The sequence below is a fragment of the Cavia porcellus genome, unplaced genomic scaffold (genome assembly GCF_034190915.1).
Source record: "Cavia porcellus strain 051 isolate PalLab524CR breed Dunkin Hartley unplaced genomic scaffold, mCavPor4.1 scaffold_11, whole genome shotgun sequence".
NCBI classification, from domain to species: Eukaryota; Metazoa; Chordata; class Mammalia; order Rodentia; family Caviidae; genus Cavia; species Cavia porcellus.
Window position 1 is genome coordinate 55,614,207 of NW_026947494.1, and position 15,508 is coordinate 55,629,714.

Here is a 15,508-nt window from a genome sequence, read left to right on the forward strand (position 1 = left end):
AGGTCATCCATCTGACTTTGGGAGTAGCAATTTTTCCACCATAAATTGACTCTGGATAAGTGCTGTCATGGGATTTAGAGTCCCAAAGTATGCACCTTGTGTGGATTTAGTTTTTCATTCAGAGAGGGGCTTCTGATAATCACTGGTTGAATTCAGACCAGATGCTTTGATTTTAACTGTCTTACTAAATTAAAGTATTCTAAAATCACACAGACCAACTAAGAGGCATTGTACCTGTAAAAAAAAAAAAAAAAAAAAAATGGAAGGCTGCAAATGCACAAAATTTAAGTCAAATAATTCATTGATGTATTACTGGTTACTGATTATTGGGTATTGATGTATTTTTGGGTACTGAAAACTGGCTTGAAAAAAATGGTTACAATGGAAGTAAAAAGTATAAACAGCATTATGGTTAATGAATGTTCTCCTTTTAAAGAGATTCTTCATCTTAACCCAGAAACAAAGGAATGATACACAGTTGAGGTGGATTTCAATTTATAGGAAGACAAATCTGTGGCTATGACTAGGTGAATCTAGAAGAAAATAGCAATGGGACTTGTGTGGTGAGAGCTATTCACAGTAGTTCATCCTTATCCTGTCTTACTTTCTGTGGTTTCAGTTACCCATGATGAACTACAGTAGAAAGTGTTAAATGGAAATTCCAGAGGTAAACAGTTTATAAGTTTTAAATAGATTGTCCGAGTGTTGTGATGAAATTTCCCACTGTCTGCTCCATCCTGCCTAGGACATGAGTCATCCTGCTGCTGGCTGTAGTCATATGGATGTCTGCCCACCCAGTATCTCTCCAGTTTTCAAGTTGACCATCCCCAGAATCCAGTGCTTGTGTTCCAGGAGCATTTACTTTACTTAAATCAGCCTCAAAGCACAATCGGCACTGACACTGGCAGTTCACATAAGCTCAGGAAAAGCCACATACGTTGAGAAAAGCCACATACATTGTTTCCTTTAGATGAAAAGGCAAAAGTCCTCTGTTCATAAGAGAAAGAAAACAACTGCATGCAGCCTAAAACACAAATTTGAATAAGTGTAAGATCTGCACAGATAGGAAAAGAAACATTCAATGCTTTTTGTGGCTTCAGCATCTACTGGGGGTTTTGGAACAAAGTTCCTATGAATATAGGAGGACTGTTATATGTACCTTAGAATAACCCAATGGGACAGCTGTGGGCAGGTGGGATTCCAGAGTGTTGACACTGTGTGATAGTATTTGTCTGGGTTAATGGGGAAAGGATTTTATGTCCGACTGCTGTTTGAGACTACTTCAAGGTCAGAGAGAGGTGAAGTTATAAAAAGGACAGTGATCTAGTACATCTGAGACAAGGAAGGTGGGAAGTTGTTTCAGAAAGCAGTGAGGAAGTAAGAGAAAATTTCAAGATGATTTGGTTAACAGCACTAAACAGAACATTAAAGGACAAGTCCACATTTAGGATATGGTTAATAGTACATGAGGAAATTCTAAGGCTAAGGTTCTCAACTGTGGCTGTTAGAATCACTTAATTTGAAAGGGGATGAATAGGGCATTTTAAAAATTTCCTGGTTGGTTATGATACTTTATTGATCTAAGGATATGTAAGAGAAGAATACGAAAAAGTTGTTACATTTTAAAACTCAGTCTTCTCCAGATTTAGACTAATTAATTAGCCACAATGAAATTTCATGTAATGACATAAAATTTAGGAATATCTGTTACAGTGGCTATGTTTCTATCTCCCCTTCCTTGACCTTATAGATGCTACTTAGTAACATTAAAGGATAAAAGTAATAATTTCCTGTATTGTTGGGAAGATGCATTACTGTACATGGAAGGGAAATACAATTAGAAATCAACTTTCCTCATCACTCCTGACATTCACCAGTCTTTCTTGGGGATCACCTTGAGATGTAACATCAATTCAGAGTAATAAGGAAGGGTCAATGAAAAGCTACAACATTCTCAAGAACCCATTATACACATCTCCAAGGAATTCATGTCAGAGCCATGGTATTTCAAATATAGTACACAAATGCTAGAGAAATGGCTTCATGGCACAGTGACAACAGACATCTGTAATTCTCATGACATAGAAATTGACCTTCTAGTGGGTCTCCCTTCTATTCCCTGCATGTTTTACCTGTGATCCCATCAGTCATTTCTTGGAAAATATTACAGGCACACTTGTCAACCTATTGTGAAAGAGTATATATCCAGTGCTATCAGTACTAGAGGACATTTTTTAAAGTATATACATTTCAGTTTTTTGATTTAGGAAAATCTCCTTTTTATGTGTGTAAGAACCCAGAATTGGTTTTGCAAGATGGGTCTAGAGATAGTGATATGCATATCTGCTTCTCTCAGTAGATTTTTAGTTCTTGCCTCTAGTCTACTATTTAAACTGTTCTGTTCTAGCAGGTAGCTCAAATCTCTGTGCATAAAAAGAACTCAATACATAATTGAAAGGAATCAAATGTGCGTCTAGTTTATTATATAACAGGAACTAGGTGAGGCACTGAGAATTCAAAATACAGTCTGAGTACAACCAGAGTTTAATTCTTCATCAGGATTTAGAATTATAAATTAGTGAAAGGAAGAGAGAAATGGGATATACCATGTATATTATCATATTCCATTAACTTTACTTAAGTCAATGACAGCCAAAACAAAATTATTACCCAAACTTTATTGTGAAACTTCCTGGCACTATTGACTTATTTGAGGGTTTGAAACAAATCAGGGTCAGTATAGTCCCTGGGCACTAAATAATGTGAGGTGGGAAATCTATTCACTCTAAAGTACAGTAAGAAAACTAACAGAATTGTTACATGTTTAGGTAATGTAATGTTGCATATGAGAACTACAATTAAATGTAACAAAGTTACATACAGTTGTATAAAATATGAAATAACTACACTTTAATATATTTTAAAGTATTTGAAGAGGGTCACTGCCGTAAGCCTACAGCCTATGTAGATATCCATGTTTTGCTGTTAATTCTGTTGCATTCCCAAACATATCCTCCCTCAGTCTTCTCCATCTCTGTTAATGCTACCATTTACTCCTTTATGTAGCCCTAAACTTCAAAGCCATCCTTATACTTTTTTTTCCCTCTTCATTTCATATGTCCTGTTTTTCTGCAAGTCCTGTTGGCTCTGCTTCCAAAGTCCCTGAGATCTGCAATCGCCCTGTATGAACCATTAGCTTCTCTCCTGTCTTCAGCGGTAGATTCCTAACTGATCTCCCTGCTTTCACGCTTGCGTTTTTATAACCTGTTGGCCACAGAACAGCTACAAGGAAGATTTAGTGACACTTTTGGAAAAACATCACTGTTTGGTGCAAACATCACAACTCATTTAAGGACATTATCAAATAATGACAAGGATTCAGATGGGGCTTACTCTTTTGATCCACCTGGAGTTTCAAATGCCAATTATCATGTCATCTCATTCTATTTAGTAAAAGATTCATAAATACTACTTGACTGAATGAATCATTGAAGCAGTGAGTAGTGGTGATAGAACAGAAGGACAGGGATAGGGACCTCCAAGAGAGAGTCAGACAACCCAGATTATCCAAAGCCTTCGATTCACTGTATATAATTTTCATTTTACTTAAAAACCTAAGCATATTAGTCTACTTTTGCTCATTGGTCAGCTGTGAATGCTTCAAGGTTTACCTAAAGACACTTCCACAGACAGTCAATCAAGGATTATGCTTGGCTACTTAGAGCCTAACCAGCTGCCGTGGTTTAATTAATATCCTCCAATTATATCTGGAAGAGAACCAGTTTCTGAAACAGGTGTCTAAATGAGAAAACGATCTCCAACTCTCTTCACAGGTCACCTGTCAGGTTTAGTAAGACAGACTCAAAATTCCCTGATGACTTTGTGATACTTCCTTAATCATTCAGTCCACGGGTCCGGCATCAGTGATCCAATGGCCACTTGGCTTGCTGGCATTCATCTTCCAAGGTGATCCTAGGCTTGACTCCATAAAGGTTGGCTTTCAAGGTTCTTAGCATTGCCCATGTGTTGCCAAGCATGCCCCACATAGCAGCAAGAAAACCTTACTGTTTGGTGCAAACATCACAACTCATTTAAGGACATCATCAAATAATGACAAGGATTCAGATGGGGCTTACTCTTTTGATCCACCTGGAGTTTCAAATGCCAGTTATCATTAGCTCTTGGATTCTCTCAGTCTTGATAGCAAAGCAGGGCATCAGAAATGATAATTTTGTGAACAGGCAGCTATTAAAAGCACATTAATAATCTGTAGTGGATACAGCATATGCCTTTTAAAAAGGATTTGCAGCTTGCTTCTCTGTGGTAAAGACACAGGATTTCTTCAACCTAATTACAAAGCAATCAAACAATTTAATTAATCTGGAAATCACTTTCTTAACAATAACTGCTTCTAAAATGAGGCACCCTGTGTAGTGCTGTTAGGTAAAAGATAGTTTTGCTGCACTGCCTGTGTATGAGCCCGCTGCTGCCCCAAGGGGATCAAGAAGTTAATTACCTACCTGCTGCCTGATAATGACTGGGGTTTCTGTACCAGGTCAGGGACAGCAACCCCAATACCAGTGGCCCACAAAATGTCCAAGCATTCAAACATCGAGGAGCCAGCAAATCCCCAAAGTGGCAGGATTTGAGTTAGAAGCAAGTGCTGCGCATATGGGCAGAGAATTAACTGGCAGCAGTTTTCATTTGAGAGTCTCTCAGGTATCGCTTTGCAGATGGGTGGATGGATTCGGAGAGCAGCGCTGTGAGGAGTGAAGGTCATGTATAGGACTTTGGTTTCAGTCCATCACAGTCTCTCATCCTGAGAAGCACCGTGCATGGCTGCAGCAGTCAGGTTCTCATCTAGTTCAAAATAGAGACAGTGTGCTTTATCACTTGATCTGCTCAAAATTAGCAGCATTTTGATCACTATATAACCAAACAGTGTCACTAAATCTTCAGATTCCAAGTAGAAATCAATTTTTATTCCAAGTAAGAACAAAGACTTAAAAGATTGACTTCTATGTATCTAATCTGGTCATTTTGCAATTTCTCCCTAGGGAAAACTGAATGCTCTGTATTACATGACCTTAAAATCTGCACCATACTCACCTACCCTTTCCTTCTGTTACCACCAGAATACACTTCTCTCCCATTTCCCGGAATGGATTAGGTACCCTGTTGTCTCAGATCAGTCACTTTTAGTCCAAATATTTCCATCACTTGTTTCTAACCTGTCAGCAGTTAAGCTTGGTTTGCCCACAGAGTGTTTTTCTGGTTGGCTTTGCTCATCTGGATCTTGCTTAGCTCTTCCTCCTCTGACACTTAGGCGTGTACCCTTACGAGATGCACTCAGACCATATTCAAACCTGGATAGGCTCTCCCATAGTTAGCACCAACAGACATAGTTGAAGCTCACTGGCTTCCCCAGTCTGAGTTCTCTCCAGCTGAGAGACTCTCTGTGTTCCCCTACTGTGTGACTTGTTTCCAGGCCTCCTTCAAATCCCCTTCTATTTCTCCTTTAAAGTGTCCTGACCTGTCCTCAGGTTGAGCTGTAGTCCCTTGTCTTTGGGTAATTATCAGGTAGTCTGGTCTACTTCTCTCACTCATTTTCTCTAATATCTCATGACATTTAGGAGTTCCAGTGATAATACATATAATAACACACCACATAGCAACATCTCCCCTTCATTCTTTTAACCCCATTTTTCAGCACTGCCAAAACACCAATGGACCACATACACAGTCGTGGTCCCATGAAATTATATCACTTCATGATATGGCTGCCATCTTAGTTTTTGAAAGTGTATTGTGTGATGTTTGCACTGTTATAACAGCTAGAAACTCATCTCAGAACACATCTAGTCCTTAAGCAACTAGTGATTGTGTGTGTGTGTTTGTATACAAGAGGTGACCAAAAACAGTACATGTTTAAATGAAAAGTTTTTTACAGTAAAACACTTTGTCATTATTCCTTCTCAGAATATTCCTACTTACTTTGAATATACTTATTCATTCATTCTTGTCACTTTCTGAAGCAGTGCTGAAATTCTCTTTTGTAAACGTCATTAATTAGGTGTGATAAAAATTATGGTGAATGCTTCTGCTGAGTGCAGTATCTAATGGAGTAACGGGTTCACAAAAGCATTATGGTATATCCTGATTCACTTTATTCACTGAATCAAGTACTATGTGACTTCTGCCTTTTCCCTAAAGTCAGAATGAAAGGTAAGTATTTTGAATTGATTCAGGACATCGAAGCAACTGTGACAGTGCACCTAATGACATTCGGCCTTTCAATCCTATGTTAAAAAGGAAAGATTATTAAGATAATGCCAACAGTTCTATAGTCTTAAAGTTGAAGATGTGGGAACTTGCATTTGGTTTTACAGCAGTATAGGACAGATGAGATGAAATTAAAGAAAATATTCAATGGATATACCTAAAAAGGACAGGGAAGATATAAAGGCAAAACCTAAAGATGAAAGATGATAGCCTTGATCTTTTTAAGAGCAGTTAGACCAACCTGCCTCTGTGTCTCTGCCCATCAAGTGAGCCTCAAGGTGATGGGTATAATGTCTTATAAAATGTTATGTGGCCTCCTAGGAGCCACTTACTAACATCACCAAAAGTGAAAGAGATTCTAACTTAATGCCCCTATATAGCTGCCCTATATTTTTAAAAAATATTTACTGCACTCTTTAAAATTTCTAATAGGTGCCATTTGAATTTCTATATACAGTATTTTCTTTACAAAAAAACCCCACAAACTTAAGAATTTGGGGCAGGTTTCCTTGGTTTTATTATTTCATTCTAAATGAATGAGGTAGAAGGGATATTTTCCCTCAAAATTTGGCTTCAAATTAACATCTGTTTTGTTATTCTAAATAATTTAATGGTAATTTATGCTATGTGGTTTTTGAGAAAAGTGATTATTTTTTCCAAATAAAAAGACATAAAATATATGCAAAGAGTTCTGGTATTATGCTCTTTAAAAGCAGATTTTTTAGCCTTCTTAAAAATACCAAGAGTTTTAAAGCAATATGGAATGTCAGTCAGGGTAGTGGAAAATATTGCCATGAATTTCCCTCAAAATAATCCTGCATGCTTCAGACACACAACAATCTTACTTTTCCTGTCATGATCTGAAGTAGCTCTGAAAGTCCTCTTTCTTGTCTTCAGTTACATTGTTGTCCACTTAAATGTCCTGAATCAATTCAAAATGCTTTTCATATTCATTTCGACTTTGGGGAAGAGCCAGCAGTTGCTTGGTGCCAGATCTATGAATGAGGTGAATGAGGGCATGCTGTAATGCTTTCAACAAGCCTGCCCTTCCGTCGGATGGCACTTGGCAGCAGCATTCGCTGCACTTTTATTATTTCTCAGTGAATACGTTCTCCAAAGAGAACTTTCTGAAGTGCTTCAGAAAACGGAATGACAGGAACAGTGCATTTGAAGTCAGGGGGAGAATTTTGAGAAGTAATGGCAATGTATCTTTTACTATAGTATGTTTTAAAGAAAATGTAACATTCACCATAGATTTTGATCACTCTGGTGTACATGGAGAATGAAGGTTGTTGAGAGCAGTAGAAATAACAGAAGTTAAAGTAGTGTAGATAGACAAAATGGCTCCTTGTTTACTGGAAGAAAAAGCAAAATCCTTTTCTCCAGGGGCCAGGGAAGACCAGATGCAAAGGCATGATAAATTTCATTGCAGTAGAGGGAAGAATGTTTGTTGATTCTTTCTCCATAGAGAATCTAGGCTTCTCAGCACTTCCTCATTGAAGTGCTTTGACTGTTCTGTCATAAAGTTAATGGCATCTGTTGAAGACATCACTATAAAATTTGCAACCTTCACTGAAAAATTTCAGTGGAGATGTAGCCAGTCCAGAAGTTCTCAAGGCAACGCTAAACTTCTCCTCAATGTATTAGCCAGTTCTTTTTCACACAATGATAATCAACTGTTTACATTATAGCCAGATACCGACTGTAACATGAAATCTTGTATCTCTTGTAGCTGATTGCAGTTGTCCCTTTCCCTGAGAACCAATAATGTGCCAGCTGGCTTGCTGTTAAGGATGAAACATATCTTCCTGGTTTATTTTCCACTTTCCAAGAATGTGCAGCTTTTTCTTACTGAAACAAGCTACAGACCCACACACAGTCCTTAGACAATTCCACCCATCTAATTAAACATGCAGAGGGAAGCGGATGGTCCAGAGTGTCTTGAACTTGCCCTCGCCAGCTGCCTGCCAGGCTTTCTCGATGATCAGCAGCAGGTTGAGTGGGCTAATGGAGGAAGTAACAAGCCCCGGAGGAGCTGCCCTCCTTCCTTGAGCAGTCCGCACTGCACTCTGCCTCCGAAGGACTTGAGGAACACACGCTGCCAGTGTTTGTGTTACTGTGGCTTTTAGAGGACATGTGGCCAGGCAGACCATCACTTAGGAGCAGAAGGACTGTTGAGGAAAATATTGACAAGGACTAATCCTGTGGGGCTGCTCCAGAGATGCTAGGGCAGAGCTGGGTCATTGTAGAAATAGGTCCAGATGGCTGGTTTCTTCCTTGTACTTTATAACTATTTCTGACATATCTACTTGTATGTGAGAGACAGAGACAGAGAGAGAGAGAGAGAGAGAGACAGACAGACACTCATAGACACTTAGGATTGAACCCATGAAGTACTGAATTGTATCACCGGACATTTTTGAGATAGTGTTACGATATAGAACAGACTGGCCTCATACTTGTGTCTTACCTCAGCCTCTCAAGTAACTAGGATTACAGTTGTATACTGCCACACCTGAGCCATACCTGCCTTTTAAAGGTGTACTTTGTAATATAAGCATTTATTTTTGAGAACTCAGAATTTTCATTAAGCCTGTTTCTCCCAAACAGAAAGTGCCTCCAATTAACAGAATAAGTTTAACCATCCATCCTAATCCTTGAATTATCATATGTGAAGGATCATACCCAAGACATTTATCTGTTTGTTATTCTATATTGCTGAAACACTTAAGCTATTAAAGACCCAGTGCACTGTGGATTGGTGATGGGGCACATGTGTATATTCATGTGTCTTGCACACATGGAAAACTGTGGTGGAGCCACACTCCTCCCATCGCTACTCCAAGTAAAACTAAAACCCTGGTAAGGGGAAGAGAATTTTGTAGAAATGTAAAGAAACATATTACTAAGGAGAAAATTCTGGTTGTGGTTCATGCTACAAAAACAAAATCATGTTGTAATTATTTTCTCCTTTTTCTCTCTATAGGAAATAGCCCTCAAGATAGTCCAAGAAATTTCTCGCCCAGTGCCTCAGCCCACTTTTCATTTGCACGAAGGTAAGGATTTGTGGGTGGGATGATGATATGATACAGTGTGTCCCATTTCCTTGCCCCCACCCTGCACCTGCCCCTTTTCCTGCCGCACGCCTTGGGAGGTCCTGCTCATCCTGTCATAAGGCCTTCTCGGAAGCTCCTCTGGCCAGAGGACTTAGCTGTATCATATCTGCTTTAACTGTGTAATAATGACCTCTGCATTATCTTAGATTTATAAGTCCTCCTCTTGGTCCTTCCATAGGCAGGCAGGTCAAAATGAGGGCAAAAAGCTGCCTTTCTGTTTTTTCTTTCATCCCCAGTGCATCCTCTGTATGCTACAGTGCACGCATGGGTGGTTCTCAGCAGATTTTTTAAATAAACTTCTGAGCTGCTGAGATAGAGGCTCATCTGTGACTGTAGTGCAGTTTGTTGTTGAAACACTTTTTACAGAAATTACCTTATAGGGTCACAAGGTAAAAAGCTCTGAGATATGACTGTATTTGGAGACATCCATTCAGTGATTTATCCTCAGAAAAAAAGCCATACTTGGATGATAGTAGAACGTTTTATGTTTTCTCTTTATCATATTTAGAATTAGGCACCAAAGAGTAAAGAGCTAGCTATGTGTTCTCTCTTGGACACTGAGTGAAAGGCCGGGGAGGTGCTCAGAATGATTGTATATCTATCTATCTTTTTAAGGAAGGGCCTTCTGCTATGGTATATCTGAGGCAAAAGATGTACTCAGTCATTTCTCCGTGTTTTGTACATGGAATCAGTGTACTTCACCCTGTCAGATTCAGACATTCACCTTCAAGTCACCCCTCTCATCTTCATGCATACTTTGGCATCTTCTACCCAGGAAAAATAGAAAAACCAAAATACCCCTTCAGCCAGACCTCTGCTGAGGATAAATTTGCTTTATGGTCTGAATGTCCTAGATCTTCACTAAACTTTCATCAGAGGCCTAACTTTGTCATGAAATGGATTAATATACCACTTAGCAAAGCACAGAAGTACATTTTTTAAAAAATTTTTTTTGTCTTTTTCTTTTTTATCAGTACTGGAGATTGAACTCACGACCACACACTTGGAAGGCAGGCACTTATGCCGCTGAGCTAAATCTCCAGCCCCCTCAGAAGTACATTTTTTAAAAAATATGTTCTTGCACATGATATCTAGTTACTTTTCTCACATTATTGAAACATAATACCTGATGCTCAAAATTAAGGAAGGAAAAGTTTATTTACCTCACAGTTTATGAGCATTGCAGTTCATAATCAGCTAGGTCCAAGGCAGGGTGGCATAGCAGAGGGACATGGCATCAGAAGACAGCAAAAGCAACAAGAGCAAAAAGGAGAGAAGCAAGCCTCTTTTGCTCTCTTCTGTTGTATGGAGGGCAGGTACCATTCATACCAGCTGGTGCCTTTCTCTTGCTAGGATTTAGGATGTTTACAAAGAGGACCCTAGCCTCCTGCTGAGTGACTTAAACTTCTAAACTTCTCAAATTGACATAAAGAATCAACCATTACAACATCTGGAGCCCTAAACAGCCACCCTAGGGGATGTTATCTGCAGGCCAGAGTGTAGAACTACTGAGTTACTTAGTTAAGCTTCTAAATTTCTCAAACTGACACTGTGTATCAACCATTACACATGGTATTAATCAGCAAAACCTGAAGTATTCTCACTGCTATTTGTCAGCACACAATATATTTTATGTTACCAAATCCAGAAAGAAGGATATGCTTACAGCATTTTTCAGAATTCTATATAAGATTCCAGTGTAAGCCTCAAGCCCAAAAGGAATGTTCTTTCATTAGTTTCATCATTTCTTATCATTTGCTAAATGCCTATGAGTAGCTCTGCTGTGGGGAAGATACTAGAGAGATTAGGATCCCATCTCCACAGAGCTTAGCAAGGTCCATACCACTGACCCTCCTGAAATTTCAACGTTGAGTCTTTTAGATTCTCATGCTGAGCACTATAAAGAAAATATGAAAGCTGGTCTGAGAAAGTCTGCTTTCCCAGTGAATGTGGATACATAATAGTGCTACTATCCCAAGTGGAGAGAGAACCTATAAAAATCAATAAACAAATACTCACTGTAGCCTTTAAAATATGTTTCTTTTTAAAGATGAATGCATATAATTACCTTGGGTAATAAGAAAAATGCAAATCTTATTACAGCGCGCATTTAAAACATGACAGAAATCGTAGTCTCTTAATCTTGCCAGATTTATGAAAATGAAGAGAATCTAATAATTAAGTGAGTGAATGAAGGACACATGAATCTGGTTTCTCTATGCTATGAAAAATATACAAACCCTCAAGCATGTTAATTTTTCACAAATAAACCATAAAGTGTGACACGAGATTATCACAGGAGACCCTTGGTTCATTTTGCGTGAACTCCAGCTGGAATTCCCCTCCACACTCTTCAGAAAGTATTAATTTAGATTAGGATATGAGTGATCATCTTTTTAAACTTGTAGTCAAGTAAACAGAACCCTGTGTTTATTATAAAAAATCAAATTGGCATTTTATATTTAACATCTAGGAGTCTTTCTCGTCTATTTTAGAGCTGATTTTCATTTAGCAACCATGGAAAGTCTATCAGGGCTCTCCATTTCCTTTTCAATTTGCTGTGAATTTCTGCACCTTTAAGCAGAAATGCTGTTTTGAGACCCTCACAGTTTATTGTTTTGTAAATTTAGTCCAAGAGAGGAAATACTGGTCTATCTTTGATGTTATTCTTGGATGAAGAGATAAAGGTCAGGCTTATGAATCTATTCTAACATTGTTTGTGACAATACTCTCCTGGTAGACACTCCCTGTAATGTAGTAATCAAATTACAGGCTATAAAGTATGATGATATACTTGCTTTTCATAGTTCCTACTAAAGATTCAAGAGTAAAAGTTTCAAGTTAATTTTTAAGATGGACTTTTAAAAGGATAAAAATGAGCATCATATTATCATAGATTTTGTCTGAAGGAAACATTTTCATGATGCTCATTATAATACAGACTGAGCATCCCTAGTCAAAAAACTCAAAATCTAAAATGTTTTGAGCACTATTAAAACTTTTTATGAAAACAACATGAAGCTCAAAAAATTTCAGGTTCTAGATTTATACAGTAGGCATTTTCAACCAGTAAGATCTATACAAATACTCCAAAAGAAGAAAAATACCCAAACTGGAAGCACTTGTAGTCCCAAGAATGACGGATGCTCAGCCTGATTTACAGTCCATCTGATCATGGAATTACTAGTGTCTTCCCCTGCTGGTAAGATGGAGGTGGTAATGTTCTACCTGTCCCAGAGGTTTCCAAGGTTTACACATTTCAACTTGCTTTCACTTTTACTGAGAACCTAGTGCCCTTGAATAAATGCCAGGGTCTCTCTTAGATGCCTAGTTGTTATTTGCCAAGTTAAATTTCAGAATGTATTTCCATAAGCAAATTAGTAGACCACATCTGCCTGCCGGGTTGCGGTCATCATAAGCTTGTTGAGCACTGCTGACTAGGGCATCCTACTTACAGGGGTACTGCAGTTTATGAACTTAATTTTTTCTACAATTCTGGTTGCGTGGAAAGAATTAAGTTCATGAACTGAGATACCACAATACTCTTTCAGAATTCTTTCTGGAATACAGTTTAGTTGGTTACATTCTATCTGCATAATTAGTTCTATCCTTTCCTAGCTTAAACAATGTATCACCCCTGGTGACTATAACAAACCAGGAATCTGCTTCCTCTTCATATAGTTAAAATAGCCAAGTTGATATCAAGAGGGTTTCATTTTCATGCAACATATTAATCTAAATATTTGTGAGTAGTTTGAAATGATATTTTTTAACCAATCTCTTTGTATCCTGTGTTCTCATCAGATGTTTTCCCCTTCTTATTTTTCATTTAATATAACATTGAGATTTCTACCCACAAGGAAAAGACTTTAAAAAAAAAAAACCTTGTTGCTTTGGTAATGGTAAGGATGTAGTTCTGTCTTTGGATAACATTTTATTGATAACTAGTGCAAAGAAAAAACATTGTAGGCTTCAAAATGCACTTATCTGATAGCTTTCACAAAAAAGTATGTGCTCTCATAAGTTCTGCATATAGCCTAGGTAGTAGCTCCTCATGTGCAGTTGTCCTAGTAATGAAAATACAGTGGTCTTTTTGCTACGTTTGAGTAAACAGATGTGGACAACTTAGGAACCTTTATGAGATATATGTTATTTCTGGTCAATACTGGTACAGAGCATAGTCTTGTTTAAATATCCTTCTAGTTATGTGTTTTCTGGGCTAAATAAATGTAATGTATGCTTCAGAACTAATAAGAATGTGCCTCCTCTTGGAATTGTTCATCCTATCTGAAATATGTTCATTGATACCGGAGGGAAAGGAGAGTTAATGAATCACAAAAGAAAATCATGGTAGGGGAAATTGTGTCCCTCACGCTTTTCAGAGACTAGTTTCTGATAATTGCTATTAAATGGACTGAATAATTCTTTTAAAATCATATTCTTTTCTAAATTGAAAGTACTTAAAGTATACTTTTTCTAATTGGAAGTGCTTTGAAGTGACTTTAAAAGACATGGGTTTTAAAGACTTTAATAAGTAGCCAAATAAAATAAGATTAACCTATATCAATAATTGATAGTTGGATACCTTTATAAATATATTAGAGTTTTCTTTAATATTTTAAGTTGTTTAAAAATGCTTTCAAACAACATATAGCTTAGCTTTCCCAGTTCCTTTTATCTGACATTTGTAAACATCTTATTTTGCTTCTTTTTTTAACTACTTGGTTCAATTGTACTCCAATCATGGTCCCAGAAATGACAGGTAAATTTTATGGAAATCTTAACATTGTAGTTGTTCTGTGATTTGTCCACTTGATTTTCTTTGTTGTGTCTTTGTGGACCATTTGCATTTATTGAAGGTAACATCCATGATAGCTGATGATAATATAGTTTCCTTTGAATTTCGGGATAGACAGTTTTTTACATGAACATCTTATCGTGGTTTCTCAAAGTCGAGTCTAGTGCTGTTGAATTCCCTGACTTCAATGTATTATGAATGTATCTCTGGTAAATTCTGTCTCTTTTTGTTTCTCCTTGGTCAACTAATGTAATCACAAGTTATAAAGAGTCTTTATGTGATGTTACATGCAAGAATACAGTGTTGCTCTGTATAATGTACGTTTTCCCCCTTGGCAAATTTGCATGTTTTTGTTTGTATCATGTTTTATGATTTTAAGACATTCAAAATTTTCAATAAAGCATTAGCTCTAGAATGTCAGAGAGCCTAGAAAATGTGTGGTGTCCCCTTGCCCTACCAGCAGTACTGTCTCTGTTACTCATTAACTCATCATAGATCCCTGTAGTGATCCAAATTTATGACTAGAGTCCAACTCAGAGCTGCCATTTTCTCACCATTTGACCATAAAAAATCACTCTCTCCTAGCTCTGCTTCTAAAACTGGAGAAGATGACTGTGTTCATTGCCTTAAATTCTATTATGCATAAGGAATTTCTCCTCCCACCCTATGCTGTCAGTGGCCAGAGCTGGGCTGTGTGCGCAGAGTCTGCAGGGGACCTTTGCTCCAACACTTTATGAAACCAGGTCATTCAGACCTCAGTAACTCTTCAGAGATTCTCAGAAGTCACTTTCATAGTGCTAAAATAATTTGCCACTTAAGGTTTGCACTGACCCTGCTTCGTCTCTTCCTAAATGTGTTGAACAGAACCGTTCCTTTGGGAACCCTAAGTGGAATGTATTAAAGAGGCTCTGAACCTGCCAGTAGGCATATGTGCCAAGCTGGAATTCGGGCCCTTACAAAGATTATGGGCCCTGGTTATCAGTTCCCACATGTGAGTGCCCACACCCTATTTGTATTCATTTGAATCTGCTGAGTCTGACCATTGTAATTATCCCTGGTATTCATTTTGTCACACTGTATTAGTGAGAGATCAATACTATGGATCAACCCATTCACTCTCTACTTGTTTGGGTGTATTGATTCATTTTAAATAAAAGTTAACCTGCTGTATAATGTTTGTTTACCCTGACCCTGGCTGAACATTTCCACATTCTCACAGACTATGTTTGTGTCATTCATTTGAATAAAAATACTTGTTTCCCTGAGGTTCCCATGTAACAATATTCCAGTGTTGGCCTTACCTAAACTCCCT

At 37.9% G+C, this 15,508-nt stretch overlaps 1 protein-coding gene across 14 annotated transcripts in view; it reads left to right on the plus strand.

Annotated features, from left to right (window-relative positions):
* Positions 1 to 15,508, plus strand: part of Mast4 (microtubule associated serine/threonine kinase family member 4) — a 541,638-nt gene that overhangs the window by 458,256 nt on the left and 67,874 nt on the right. For all 14 annotated transcript variants that reach the window (XM_063258271.1, XM_063258276.1, XM_063258273.1 and 11 more), the window contains one exon: positions 9,269 to 9,338. In XM_063258271.1, coding sequence (XP_063114341.1) covers positions 9,269 to 9,338 — 70 coding nt within the window. The remainder of the gene's footprint in view (positions 1 to 9,268; positions 9,339 to 15,508) is intronic.